Below are 15,300 nucleotides of genomic sequence, written 5' to 3'. Positions count from 1 at the left end.
GTTTATAAAAATAATAGGTAAACTGCTATTTGACTCCTTGAACTATTATCCCAGTTAAAATTGCCTCTGAACTTTTTTTTTTTGGTAAATTAAGCCCCTGTACTATTTGAAATTAGCCAATTAACCCCATGTCGGTAGATTCCATCAACTATTTCGTCAAATTCAAGGGCAACTTAGTCTTTTCGTCATCAATTCTTACTTGTCAACCATAACCACCAATAAAATTATGACATGGACACAAAATAATGTGTAATGATAATGTGAAATGGTCCATTATGTAAACATTAAGTTTTTTTTTTATGTTTTCTTATTATGCTGTATGTCACTACTACAAAAGGGGGCTATAGTGTCGGAGGGTGGTGTCGCTTTAATCTAATATAGTAGCGGATTAGGCAGTTGCGACACTAACTGAATATGACGTCGGATTTACTGTCGCTTATAAGCGTTATTAAATGTTTATGTCGCTTTTAAACCGACGTAAACATATATTTTAATAATTTTTAAATACTAGTGTCGCTTTTAAACCGACGTAAACATTATTTTAATAATTTTTAAATACTAGTGTCGCTTTTAAGCGACATAAAGTGTGTGTATATATATATATATTAAATTATATATATATATTAAATTAAATTTTATATCCCTAAAAACTATAATAATTATATATATATATATATTAAATTAAATTTTAAAAAATTGGTGATCATTGGATTGGCTTAAATATACATACGATTCAATTTCTTAAGTGTTATACATACAAAATAAATAAATTTAAATCTACTTAATATATATATATATACACACACACCATTGAACTTGATTGGATACGAATTCTATGAAACTAATTTCGACAGTTATAAACGAAAAATCACGATTTAACGGTTATTTTAACTCCGATTTTGATGATTTTTTACAGCTACACTCCTGACCCTATATGAATACAATGAATGGATTCGATCTTCAAATTAAAATATTTACACAAGTGGATACCACAAAATCTTATGTTATACTTAATGAAAGTATAAATAAACTCTAAGTGTTAGTCAATCTATTGTTTTGATGGGATACAAATTCTCCGAAACTAATTTCAACGATCCCAACCGTCAAACTTGTTTGCATATGCTTCGAGATCACATCAGCAAAAAATCACAAAAAACAAACATTCAGAGATCAAGTAACGGGACAAAGCTTTTCGACGGTTATAAACGAAAAATCACGATTTAACGGTTATTTTAACTCCGATTTTGATGATTTTTTACAGCTACATTCCTTGACCCTATATGAATAGAATGAATGAATTCGATCTTCAATTTAAAATATTTACACAAGTGGATACCACAAAATCTTATGTTATACTTAATGAAAGTATAAATAAACTCTAAGTGTTAGTCAATCTATTGTTTTGATGGGATACGAATTCTCCGAAACTAATTTCAACGATCCCAACCGTCAAACTTGTTTGCATATGCTTCGAGATCACGTCAGCAAAAAATCACAAAAAACAAACATTCAGAGATCAAGTAACGGGACAAAGCTTTTCGACGGTTATAAATGAAAAATCATGATTTAACGGTTATTTTAACTCCGATTTTGATGATTTTTTACAGCTACACTCCTTGACCCTATATGAATACAATGAATGAATTCGATCTTCAAATTAAAATATTTACACAAGTAGATACCACAAAATCTTATGTTATACTTAATGAAAGTATAAATAAACTCTAAGTATTAGTCAATCTATTGTTTTGATGGGATACGAATTCTCCGAAACTAATTTCAATGATCCCAACCATCAAACTTGTTTGCATATGCTTCAAGATCACATCAGCAAAAAATCACAAAAAACAAACATTCAGAGATCAAGTAACGAGACAAAGCTTTTCGACGGTTATAAACGAAAAATCACGATTTAACGGTTATTTTAACTCCGATTTTGATGATTTTTTACAGCTACATTCCTTGACCCTATATGAATAGAACGAATGAATTCGATCTTCAATTTAAAATATTTACACAAGTGGATACCACAAAATCTTATGTTATACTTAATGAAAGTATAAATAAACTCTAAGTGTTAGTCAATCTATTGTTTTGATGGGATACGAATTCTCCGAAACTAATTTCAACGATCCCAACAGTCAAACTTGTTTGCATATGCTTCGAGATCACATCAGCAAAAAATCACAAAAAACAAACATTCAGAGATCAAGTAACGGGACAAAGCTTTTCGACGGTTATAAACGAAAAATCACGATTTAACGGTTATTTTAACTCCGATTTTGATGATTTTTTACAGCTACACTCATTGACCCTTTATGAATAGAATGAATGAATTCGATCTTCAAATTAAAATATTTACACAAGTGGATACCACAAAATCTTATGTTATACTTAATGAAAGTATAAATAAACTCTAAGTGTTAGTCAATCTATTGTTTTGATGGGATATGAATTCTCCGAAACTAATTTCAACGATCTCAACCGTCAAACTAATTTCACTATCAATTGATGGACAGAGTGTGGAGTGTGTGTGCTGTATAGCGCACAAATATGGCCCTCAACTTTTATTATTTTTTTGCTCTTGTGTAATACAAATTCTCAGAAGTATCCTTCCAATTAATTGAAGAGATCTTATTTTGGGACCAGGAGGTATTATACGGAATATATGTTTTCTTTTTTAGAAGAAAAAACCAAGTGGTTTGACTTGTGCAAAAATGGTGCTTTGCACACCCAAAAACCTACCCTTATATGAGTGTCGCTTATAACCGACACTAAATTATTTTTTTAAATATTTTGAAATCCAATGTCGCTTTAAATTAGTTTTTTTAAATATTTTGAAACCCAGTGTCGCTTTTAAGCGACATATTGATTTAAATTAGTTTTTCGTTTTATAACCATCGAAAAGTTCCATAGAATTTGTATCCCATCAAGTTCAATGGTGTGTGTATATATATATATTTATTAAGTAGATTTAAATTTATTTATTTTGTATGTATAACACTTAAAGAAATTGAATGGTATGTATATTGAAACTGATCCAACGGTCACCAATTTTTAAAATTTAATTTAATATATATATATATATATATATAATTATTATAGTTTTTAGGGGTATAAAATTGTTACATTAATATATATAATTATTATAGTATTTTTTAGGGTTATAAAATTAATATATATAAAATTATAGTATTTGAAATATTAGGCGGGAAATTTCCCGCTTGTTTGAATGGATGGAGAGACTTAGTGTCGGTTTTAACCGACGCTAGTGTCATTAAAGCGACGCTATGTGAATTTCAAAAAGTGTGTCAGAAGTTGGCGTCGGTTAAAAGCGACGCTAGTTTCATTAAAGCGACGCTATGTGAATTTCAAAAAGTGTCAGAAGTTTGTGTCGGTTTAAAGCGACGCTAGATTCATTAAAGCGACGCGAGTTTCATTAAAGCGACGCTATGTGAATTTCAAAAAAAGTGTCAGACGTTTGCGTCGGTTTTAACGGACGCAAACTAAGTACCCATATTTAAACCCCTCTCTTTCCCATTTCAACCGTGCTTTCATTTCTCCCCCAATTTCAGACTTTCTTCTTCTCCTTCCCCATTTCATCTGTGCGTCCCCTTCTTCCTCCTTTTCATTTTTTCCTCAACTCCTTCCCCGTTTGCTTTGGATCACCAGTTTGAAGATCAACATTCTGAAGAACTCCAATTCGAGGAGGAAGAGCTTGAAGGTGGTTCATTTTTAAATTATTATGATTATTAATTTTAGTTTCTATTTTGTATTCTAAATAGTTTTATGCTTAAATTGAAAATTTATTTTTGTTTCTTGGTTTTTAATTGTTTTTTTTGTATTTATGCATGTTGGATCTGAAGAGCAAGGACACTGGAAATCGCAGATCCATAATTTTTTAAAGGTATAAAACCTGAGTTTAATCTATAGAGATTAGAGCCTTAATGTTGAAGTAGTAAAGTATTGGAGCACTGATCTGATGGCAAGCATGGCAGCATGGAGTTGCTAGTATTATATATGGCACTATGGAGCTACAAAATATGTGGTCTTCGACAAAGGCAAGCACAGGAAAGCATGGAGGATGAATTTTTGTAAAGTATATGGAATGTTAGATGTAAAACATTTGTATATTATGGCACTATTTTTCTTTTGAATTATTTTTATTATTGTTTGTTTTGGTCTAAAATTGAAATTTATTATTTCGATTATATAATTTTTTTGAGTTATAATTATTTGAGAATGAATACAGAAACAGATTTCGACTTTTTTTTAAATTATTATTATCAAGGGTGGTGTCGCTTTAAATCGTCACTAGTTTGCATATTTTATTTATTTAATTGTTCTCTAACGTCGCTTTAAACCGTCACTAGTTTGCATATTTTATTTAGTTAATTGTTGACTAGCGTCGCTTTAAATCGACGTTAACATCAGCGTCGCTTTAAACCGACGCTGCGTAGTGGCGGATTAAGCGAACAAAGCGACGTTGAAGCCCTTTAGTGACGGTAGCAATGGCGTCGCTATTCCAATCCGACATTGCAGTGTTTTATGTCGGATTTTTGCCAAATTTCCGACAGAAATCGGGGTTTCTTGTCGGTTTTTGGTCCGCCGGTGATAGCCTATATTGTAGTAGTGTGTGTTACACATTATTTTGTGTCTATTTGTCATAATTTTATTAGCGGTTATCAATAACAAGAATTGATGATGAAATTACTAATTTGCCCTTGAATTTGATAGCTATGGTGGACGAAATTTAACGGCAAGGGGTTAATTGGCTGATTTTAAGTAGTTCAGAAGGTTAACTTACCAAAAAAATAATTCAAGGGATCATATTTAATTGAGGTTATAGTTCAGAGGACAAACTGTATTTTACCCTAAAATAAAATATGAAAGAAATGAATACGACCGACAAGGAGGATGGAAGAGGGTCAACTGACCGATTAATTGAGGAAAGCAATAGGGGCATTATAAAATTGCTAATGGTTGCAAAAGAAGATAGGAGAAGCAGAAATCACGTTAGTTTGTAGAGCATGACAATTAAAACAAAATCGACTAGACTGACCAAACCGCATCGACGGTTTGGTTTCGTTGGTTTTTTACTTTTGGGGTGAGTAAATTGAATTGCACCCACTAAAGTCGATTTGACAAGCGGTTCCTATAATTCTTGAACTTCGGTTAACTGAACCGACCCATGTGATTGCTCTTATTTGTTTTAATCAGAATAGAGATCTTAGTGGTGATGGTGGTGTTTTGTCTGTATGTCTAGGATGACTTTTCTGTTGCCTAGTTTGCATCGACATCTCATTTGCTTTGCTTTTCTTGCCTTTTTGGTTGTTTGTTCTTATGGCCCCATTTTGGGTGTTTAATGGATAGCACTTTTTGGTTGTTTTTCTTGTGGCCTCTTTCTCTCCCTCTCTTTTCAGACTTAATTTTCAAACCAGGCACAATAATCTCCCAGCTGTGTGACAACTCCCTCTCCCACTCCGGCATCATCCACAAACCGAAAATTGACCCAAACCAACCTGTCATTGTTGGTTAACCGACATGATTGGTTTTAGACACAGCTTGATCGGTTTTGGTTTGGAATTTTGGCTCAACCGACTAGGTTGGTTTGCTTTTGGGTTAGCCCAAAACCGACCCAACCCAACCTGCGCCCACCCCAAGTTAATTGTATGGTGTGGAGTTGGGAAGAAAATGTATGTTACAAGAGTAACTATATCAGGGTTGATGTGGTTTAAGATATTTAAAACTTTATTATATTTTAGGAGATTTGAGATATTAATATGTAGTTATTAATTAAGGGAACTGTTATTAGCACTTTAAAATTTTCATTTTACACCATTCACAAGTTTATTTTTCTTTCTAGTTATAGATAGTTTAAAGTGCAAAATATGATTTTTGGAATGCCAATAACAATTCTCTTAATTAATTGCTAATCTTGGATATAATAGCTTATGCTTGGCACGCTCAAAGTGTGTGAGAATAGTTAGAAAGCAAATGACAGGCTTAGAGTGTGCGAGAAAGTATATAAACCGATCCACATGCCCATGTATTCAAAATTAGTATAGCAAGAGAAGAATCAATTAAAATATTCACGAAACAGCATACTTACATACACATATGAGTTCGAGTAATGCAGTGGGTGCTACTAGCCATGAGCTTCTCGGAGCTCAAGCTCAGCTTTGGAACCACATATTCCAGTTCATAAACTCCATGTCACTCAAATGTGCAGTTCAACTAGGCATCGCAGACGTGATTCACAACCACGGCCAACCCATCTCTCTTTCCGAGCTCATCGCCGGGCTCAATGTCCACCCTTCTAAAGCTCATTTTGTCTCACGCCTCATGCTCATCCTCGTTCACTCTAATTTCTTTGCACAACATCATCATATTCATCATGATCGTGCCGATGTGGAGGAAGAAGAAGCAGTTGTATTGTATAGCCTAACACCATCTTCCAGGCTTCTTCTCAAAGACGGGCCATTAAGCACCACGCCATTTTTACTCGCGACACTCGATCCGGTACGTAGTGTATATTCAATTTGGTAGATATCATTTATAGGGTAAATATTCAATGACAATGAATATAGAATTTCTAGGAAAGTATGAAAAACTAATTCACAATTAACTACAACAATGATCCTAACTAGGGTTTTATTCTATCAGGTAGTGACAACCCCATTTCACTTGATGGGAGCTTGGTTGAAGATGAACGGTGGTGATGATCCAGCTGCTACATGTACACCATTTGAAATGGAAAATGGAATGCCCTTTTGGGAATTGGGAGCTCAGGAACCAAGGTTCGGTAACTTGTTTAATGAAGCAATGGAGGCTGACTCCAAGCTTATTGGAAGGGTGGTGGTGGAAGAGTGTGGAGGAGTTTTTGAGGGTTTGAAGTCCCTAATGGATGTTGGAGGGGGATCAGGAACAATGGCCAAGGCCATTGCCAATGCATTCCCCAACATCAACTGCACTGTGTTTGACCAGCCACATGTGGTGGCTGGCTTGCAGGGGACGACCCACAATTTGGGTTTTATGGGAGGAGACATGTTTGAGGAAATACCTCCTGCCAATGCAATTTTGCTCAAGGTACGTAATATATATCACTCAATTGTTTATCTTATCTTGTTCTTGCTTCAATTTCCTAACTAATACCCATTTGTTAGTAAAAACATCTCATCCATGTCTTTGCAAGTTCCAGCGAGCATCGTTTGTCCCATGTACATGGTAGGGTCCACGTCTATTAAAGAAAATAGAGTGAGTGTGTTTAAATAGAATATTGAATGTAGAAGGCTCCGACTAGCAAGTGCATTTAGAGTAAATTGTAACAATGGTCCCTTAACTTTAATTAAATTAAATTAGAGCAATAGTCCCTCAACTAAAAATATATTATTATTGATATATATATATATATATATATATATATATATATATATATATAGATTAAAAGCTTATTTGGAAGTGTTTTAAAAATGATGAAAAACATTTTTGTTGAGAGTGCTTTTGAAACCAATCATCATTAAAAAAAATAAAAATGCAATTGTGTCATGGAAAAACACTTGAAGTGTTTCCTGTAAAAAAACACATAACTAGTGTTTCTTGCAAGAAACACTTCATGTATTTTGGGAATCCAAAATTAGTTTCATCACAAGCACTTTCAATTATTTTAAAAACACTTTCAAACGAGCCCTAATTGTAGAAATGATGTGACAAGTTGAGTAACGTATGAAATCAATTAATGATCTGTATCTCAGTGGATTATGCATGATTGGAATGATGAAGAAAGCGTGACAATATTGAAGAAGTGTAGAGAAGCAATATCTCTAAGCAAAAACGAGGGAGGAAATAAGAAGATTATCATCATAGACATAGTTGTGGGATATGTCGATAACAAGAAGAAGATGATGGATAAGAAATCAATTGAAACTCAGCTCATGTTCGATATGTTGATGATGTCCATCCTCCCTGGCAAAGAGCGTAGCAAATTAGAATGGGAGAAGATCTTTTTCGCTGCTGGATTCACTCACTATAACATCACTCATACACTCGGTTTGAGGTCTCTTATTGAAGTTTACCCTTGAACATAAACCTTCCTACTAGTATTGTATCAATAAAATTACGTGGATACACGCTCTAGCTAATATAGGTGGCTGCACTATCATATTCCATATATCTAGAATAAAGAGTGTCATCAAGCGTCAATTTTATGTGACAAATAAATAATAAGTGAAGTGTGTTAGTATAAATATTTTTATATTGTGTCTTCAAATAGTATCACTTAATTATGCGCCATTTGCATCTAATTTACAATATATACAACCAACGAGATGAATTGTCGTTTTTATTTGTTTCTTTGGGTGTATATATATGCTATTTTGGATGGATTTTTCTCTGGTTTTTTGTTTTGTTTTTTTTCTTTTTCTTTTGTTTGTTCGTAACTTTTTAATTCATGTTTGATCCACCTCTTATGAAATGGTAAATTTAAACTGGAGGGGTGAAATTTGAAATTATAAATTTGTAAAAGTAGTACCGTTAAACCGAGAAAATTTGTCCCAATTCGTCACACTCAACCACGATTATATATGACACACCTTGTGATCCAAACATTAAAAAAAATAAAAGCCTCAATGTCCTTTAATTATTTGGACAACTTCTGATTTTTTTTCAAAAAGGTTTTGATTGCTAGACTTTTTGGTCAAGTTGAGCTGTGAGAAAGCAATAGTGTGAGAAAGTTAATTTAAAACTAAACTTCGAACGTAGCTTTGATTTCATATTCTTCGCAAACAAAATTGGAAAGAGGCGGAGGGGTTCATGAATTTTTTTTGATATAAAGACTTGATGATCCTCGAAATTACAAAGCTTTTGTGGGACCATGATTTCCAAGATCAGAGTAAGGCTGATCCGAATACTGTTATCTCAAAAGTCAAGTTATGGACTCACCAGCTCTGGGCGGAACTGTATCAGACGGAACAAGGTGCCACCATCACTCTACTCCGGGGCACTAGACGAAGTGCTAGCGACTCCGCTTGATGACCATGCTTGTTCTGCATGACATGCGATCTGATCCGGTTATGGACACAATCAGATCCTAGAAGTCTTGGAGTCCTTACAATCAAGAGAGGCATGCGCCGCAAGTAATCACAACTCTAAGAGGATGAAATATCTACTTATTAGATATCCTCTAGGATTCTCCCAGCTTAGAACGAGGATTATATCCTAAAAAAGTCTCTCTCCCATGGTATAAATACCCTCATCTAATATTCGTTTATGGTAACACAATCTATACATTTGATTTCTCTTGCCCACTGCTTGAGTCTCAAATCATTCAATAACTTGACCGTTGGAGAGCCTTTGGCCGGCACACCCACCCATCCCCCTTCCCCCCTCCACCACCCCCCCCCCCCCTCCCCCCCCCAAACCAAAAAAAAAAAAAAACACCCCAACCTAAGGTTTGCTTGCGATTGTTTTACTGTTTTGCAAGTTGCTCATGATTACACGAATTTGTGCTCAACTACCGCTCATGGAGCAGATTTAGTTCCAAGAATTGGTTCTTTCATTTTCATTGGGAGAGAACCCATATTCTTTTTGACCAAACCACTCGACCAACAAACGTGTGAGCCGAAGAAAGCTCGGTTAACGTGATGCATCAAATTCACTTCCGTTTTTCTTTTGTTATTCCACATGATTTATTAAATTCCTCTTAAATGTGTGGAGTTAAATATTTGCTCTTTATTTTTTATGGAAGTTTGTACATTGACAACATCTTTTAAGCTTCCACATGAATTACATATATGTAAATAGTATTGTTTTGTCGTTATCTGTTTATTTGCAACCTAGAACCCGTGTTCGATTCCTCATGTTTGCAAATATTTTTTATTTACGAACCATTCGATTTTAAGGCTGAATCCATAAATATGTAATTCAGACTCTAATACCACATGTTAACATAAACATATCACAAGAAACATGAAATATGAACCACAGTACTTCAAATACAAACCCATGTTCATAAACCCTTCAACACACAAGGAAAAACTTACCTGCAAATGAATTCAAGGAAGCAGCCATGTTCAATTTTTGCAGCAAAGTAGCAATGCACCTTCTCCTCTCTTCATTAATCAGATTGCTCTTAACTAATAATAGGTCTTAGTCCAAAAGAATAGGTCACAGTAACTGTGAGAGCAGATGCCACTTTATATAAATCATAATCCTAGCCAAGTCTTATAAGGATTCCCTTATTAGAATCCATACAGACAACCAATTCATTATACATAGTGTTTCAGCATAACACGGATTACAAATCCATTCCCCATAAGACTTCCTATCCAATCTTGAATCAAATAACCTAATCCATAGATTCATACTCATGCTCGTATTCTAACATTCTCCCACTTGAGCAATTATGAAAAATGTAAATCAGTTCTATCAAGTTTACAACAGAGTGTTCACTAAGTCTTTTTGAGTTTCATCATAAACAATCTACCCGTGCATTTCAAAACATAGGACCAAGCTATCAACACTACAAGAAAAAGGCCTTTTAACGACACTTCATTTGCAACAAAGCACACAATCATCGCAAATTCTCAATGGTATAGCATGCATGGTGTTTGGGATGTAACTTTTGCGACTCTAGTTGAAGTAACGTCGCAAATAATGTATTTGATACAATACCCTTCCAAAAAAATTTCATTTAGCGCCTGATTTTTATTTAGCGCGCCCTATCTTTAGAAGAAAGATATTTCACCGTTTTTACTCTTTAGGTAAAGTTAGTGGCTGCTTCTCAGATCTCCAATCAAGATGCCCCAAATCAAATCCCCTATCTCTCTGATTCGCAATCGAGCACCAATTTACAGCGAACCTATGCTCTGATCACTTGTCATATGCTCTCTCTCTCTCTCTCTCTCTCTCTCTCTCTCTCTCTCTCTGTGTTTGTTTACCGAGAAAAGTTTTGATGAATGAAAAATCCGATTCAGTGTCTTGCGTTTTCTCACTAACCAAACAGAAATATCGCTTAGTGTTCATAATTGCAGAATGGTCTTTGAGTTCTCTTTGTAAATGAAGTTTTGATTTCTCTTTTTGGTGCCAGTGCATCTGATTATGATTTACAGTGTGAAGGAGTTTTTGGAAGATGGGGGTTTATATACCCACTGATGTGAAGGTGAAGCAGATGAAGAGGGCGAAGTTGAATTGTGTGATGGTGCAGAAGAAGTTTAGCAAGGATAGGGATCCGGTGGTGACTGCTTATGAGGTTAGGGATAAACCCTTGGTGTTAAAGGTGGAGGATTGGGACTGGGTTGTGGTTGTTTTCGTCTTGTTGAGATTTTCAATAAGAGTAAGTGGAAACTTTTAGTTCTGAGGTTTTAATTGCATTGAGAAATTGTTATCTTGGTCATTGAGATTGTAGCTTTCTGAATTTGATTTTTGTGACTTTTGAAAGCGCATTCTAGCTGTTATGGATTGTGTTATTTGTGTATGTTGTATTGTGATGCAGTTATGGGGGTTTTCATATGATTCGAAGATGACAGTGTGGAGTCAGAGCAAAGATTGTGAACCTGTGGAATGTGAAGATCATCTTGGTTGGTTGGTAAAATTTATTTGATTTAATGTGTTACCAACAAAAGTTCCACTAAGTTATGCTCGTAGGAAAAATCAAATTAATTGTCTTAATTTGCTGCTGCAATGGAAAAAAAAAAAAAAAAAAAATGGTTCCCTTTCATTTATGCTTGTAGGAAAATCAGAATGATTTAGCTTTCAAGGTCAATGGTTTGTTAGACCCCTGGAACCATTATGCACACAAGTAGTTAATTAGTTATCCCATCCTTTGTGCTTTAATTTTCTTGATTTGTATCGCTACAATGAAATAAGATTGGGGGGGATTGCTCATGAATTTCTAAGATTGGTCCTGATTGTATAATGGTTTGCACAAATTGGCTGCCTATGTTGTGAAGCCTATGTACCAAATAATTTTCACACACCGTATCATTATTTAAGATTTGCATAGAAAAAGAAAGACATGTGTTATTGCAAAGGGAAACTCTTTTTTGTTAATAGCTTGTCTTATATGAAAATGTTCTCTTATGGTTTTGTCGCTTATCTTGTGCTTCTGACTGCAGATTCCTTGCTCGCAGTGATGTGCCTCTTAGAGTGCTTCCCAAGTTTATTGGGGTTCAACTTGTTACCCTTCATATTCAATTGTATTTCAAGAACACTGCACCTCCCTTTCGTAAGTAGAGCTGCAGTTTTTTCTTTTTGTTTCCCAAATTATTTGCCTACCTTGTGTTTGTAATAACTTCAATTCTTGCATTGTTGCAAAGGCTTTGTATGAATTTGATGCAGAGAATAAGGGTGACAATGGAGATCTTCACACAACCTACACTAGCAAAGGGAAAGGAGACGACTCTGAATCATTAATATGTTACCAGTAAGAGTTCCATTGAATTAGATACTTTTAATTCCCAGTCAATAGGTGGATATACATCTGTTTTAATTTGAGCCACTATGCAGAGGACTAAGAGTAGAGCTGCTGCAAGGAGTGACATAATTATTCGCAGGGTCAAGGGGAGGAAGTTAGTTGTCGAACTAACAAGCCAATCTGGAGTGACATAATTCCTGTAGGATTATAAATGGTATAAATGTTTAGGATAATGTATATATGTTTAAATACTAGAAGTGAAATACATTCTTCATTCTCAAAGAAACCAAATAAATGTTTTTGGATTTGTGAATTATGAATAGTATCAGTGAGGTTGGATTGTTATTTTAGTTTGGAACCTATACTAAATTTCAAATGAAATAATTTTGCTGAAGCTATTAAAAATAATGTCGTTGTGGCGTCCTATTTGATGCCGAATTTTTTTTTAAACCTGAGACCACTTATTTGTGACGCGTAACTTACTGTCGAGAACCTATAGTAAATAGTATTTGCGATGCACTCAATGTGTCGCATATAATCGACCAAACATTTACGACACCATTTTGTTGCGAGGTGTTACTGACAGTCGCAAGGCCATCGTTAAAGGGCTATTGCGACACATTTGGCTACTTTTGCGACACATTTTAAGCATCCCATAAGACCCTTTTTTTTGTAGTGTAATTACAACCATTATGTAAATGCTAACTTCATATCACATATGTTCAATTTGCACTTTATAACATTAGGATTGAACTGACATGAGCCGACCTTAAGATGTTTACTCCCACTATTAACCAAACTTAATTTATACCAATTAAGCTCAACACAGATAGAAAAAACTATCAACTGTGAGATTAATTCCAATATAATGAATATCGTAACGTAAATTCAAAACAATTGCTCGAGTTCAATCACAAAGATTCTCAAAGCTTCAAACTGAATCAAATCCTACCCATCAGATCAATTAACCACTAAGATTAATACTCTGAAGATAATAAACTAGCTTACAATTATACTAGCTAAAACTTCAAATAAAACATAACTTAGACAAAGATCACTCCTGCACCAGTTCTTCGGCCTTGACTGCAGCAGCAATTCACTCAACAATGAAGTCTCACCTTTGTTCCAGTCTTTAAAACTACATTGTGACAAACTTCTTCCACCAACATTTTACTCCTACTGATCAAAAGATTCAAGCACACCCATTCGAGAGATCTGTATCCTAAATATACCAACTGGCAATGCTTTAGTCAAAGGATCAACAACCACTAGACTTGTACTTACATGCTGCACATCACTGGTTCCTTGCTTGACCTTTTCTCTTACTTTCAGAAATTTAACATCCATTAGGCTTAATGGAAAAGTTCTCTTGCTGTTCTTTGCAAAGAAAACCGCATAATTATTGTCACAATACATCTTCAAAGGTTTCTGTATTGATCTCACAATCTTTAATTCTGCCACAAAATTCTTTAGCTAAATTGCCTGTTTCATTCTTTCAAAACTTAGCACGAATTCTGCCTCCATAGTAAAAGTTGCAATGATAGTTTGCTTGGCACTCTTCCAAGACACTGCACCCCCGCCAAACAAAAAAATTTAGCCAGCAGTTGATTTTCTGTCATCTTCACCTGCTAAATCAGAATCAGTGTACCCTTTCATTTAAGTTCTTCTTTTCTGCCATGCATAAGCATATAGCCTTTAGTTTGTTGCAAATAACTTAGAACTTTCTTGGTAACACTGCAGTGATCTTCCCCTGGATTAGATTGAAATCTACCCAAAATCCTTACTATGTATGCAATGTCAGGCCTTGCACAAACATTTGCATACATTAAGCTTTCAACTAGTGGTGCATATCACTTTTCAGACATCTTCTTGACTTTAAAATCAGTTTTAGGACATTGTTCTTTTGATAAACGATCCCCTTTATTCATTGGTACGTGACAACCATTACAGTTTTCCATGTTGAACCTGGTCATAATCCTTTCAATGTAAAGTCTCTGTGACAGTCCCAACAATTTTCTATTTCTGTCTTTAAGAATCTCAATTCCCAAGACAAAATCTGCTTCACCAAGGTCTTTCATTTTGAAATTTGCACTAACCAATGTCTTTGTCTCTTTTAACAACTGAATGCAGCAATAAGCAAGTAGTATATCATCAACATATAGGACTAGTATGATAAACCTTGTCCCATTGAACTTGAGGTAGATGTAGTCATTGAGTTTGTTCTCAACAAAACCATTAGATGTAACCACTTGGTCAAACTTTAAGTACCATTGTCTAGAAGCTTGCTTGAGACCATAGATTAACTTCTTTAATTTACAAACCATATTCTCTTTCCCCCATTCAATAAATCCAAGAGGTTGTACCATGTAAATATCTTCTTGAAGATCACTATTGGGGAAGGCTGTTTTTACATCCATTTGACGTAACTCGAGATCAAAGTGTGCAATTATTGCCATAATGAGTTGCATTGAATCTTTGGAAGATACTGGTGAGAAGGTATCATTATAGTCAATACCTTATCTTTGAGTGAATCTTTTAGGAACCAACGGACCTTTATTCCTTTCAATTTGTCCCTATGCATCCCTCTTAATAATATACACCCGTTTGCACCTTATAGGCTTTACATTAGACCTTGGCACCACTAACAAACAAACTTGATTCTTGTACATTGATTCCAGCTCCTCCTTCATTACATTGTTCCACAAAATTGAATATGAACTCTTCATGGCCTGTGAATAAGTTGTTGGATCATTATTGTCTCCAACATCATAGTCAGTTTCTTGAAGATAACAAAGGAAATCACTTGTAATTGCAGGTTTTCTTATTCTTGTGGATCTTCTAATTTCAGGTTGAATTTGAACATTGTCAATTTGTTCAGCAACTTGCTG

The 15,300-nt window shown here is 34.7% G+C and overlaps 2 protein-coding genes across 2 annotated transcripts; both read left to right on the top strand.

The window, feature by feature from the left end:
* Nucleotides 1-5,974: 5,974 nt before the first annotated feature.
* LOC137720540 (trans-resveratrol di-O-methyltransferase) lies at nt 5,975-8,246 on the top strand. Its single transcript, XM_068459625.2, has 3 exons — nt 5,975-6,522; nt 6,667-7,089; nt 7,755-8,246. The coding sequence occupies exons 1-3, from the start codon at nt 6,121-6,123 to the stop codon at nt 8,079-8,081; spliced, it is 1,152 nt and encodes a 383-aa protein (XP_068315726.2). The 5' UTR covers nt 5,975-6,120; the 3' UTR covers nt 8,082-8,246.
* A 2,447-nt stretch (nt 8,247-10,693) lies between these two features.
* LOC137721379 (uncharacterized) lies at nt 10,694-12,725 on the top strand. The gene is made up of 5 exons (XM_088698121.1): nt 10,694-11,332; nt 11,492-11,576; nt 12,114-12,223; nt 12,315-12,421; nt 12,505-12,725. Exons 1-5 carry the CDS (start codon nt 11,129-11,131, stop codon nt 12,539-12,541), a joined length of 543 nt encoding a protein of 180 aa, XP_088554247.1. The 5' UTR covers nt 10,694-11,128; the 3' UTR covers nt 12,542-12,725.
* The last annotated feature ends 2,575 nt before the right edge of the window (nt 12,726-15,300 follow it).

The sequence above is a fragment of the Pyrus communis genome, chromosome 1 (assembly GCF_041283825.1).
Source record: "Pyrus communis isolate YQ-2024b chromosome 1, ASM4128382v1, whole genome shotgun sequence".
In the NCBI taxonomy this organism is placed as follows: domain Eukaryota; kingdom Viridiplantae; phylum Streptophyta; class Magnoliopsida; order Rosales; family Rosaceae; genus Pyrus; species Pyrus communis.
This window is presented reverse-complemented; position numbering and strand designations above follow the sequence as displayed.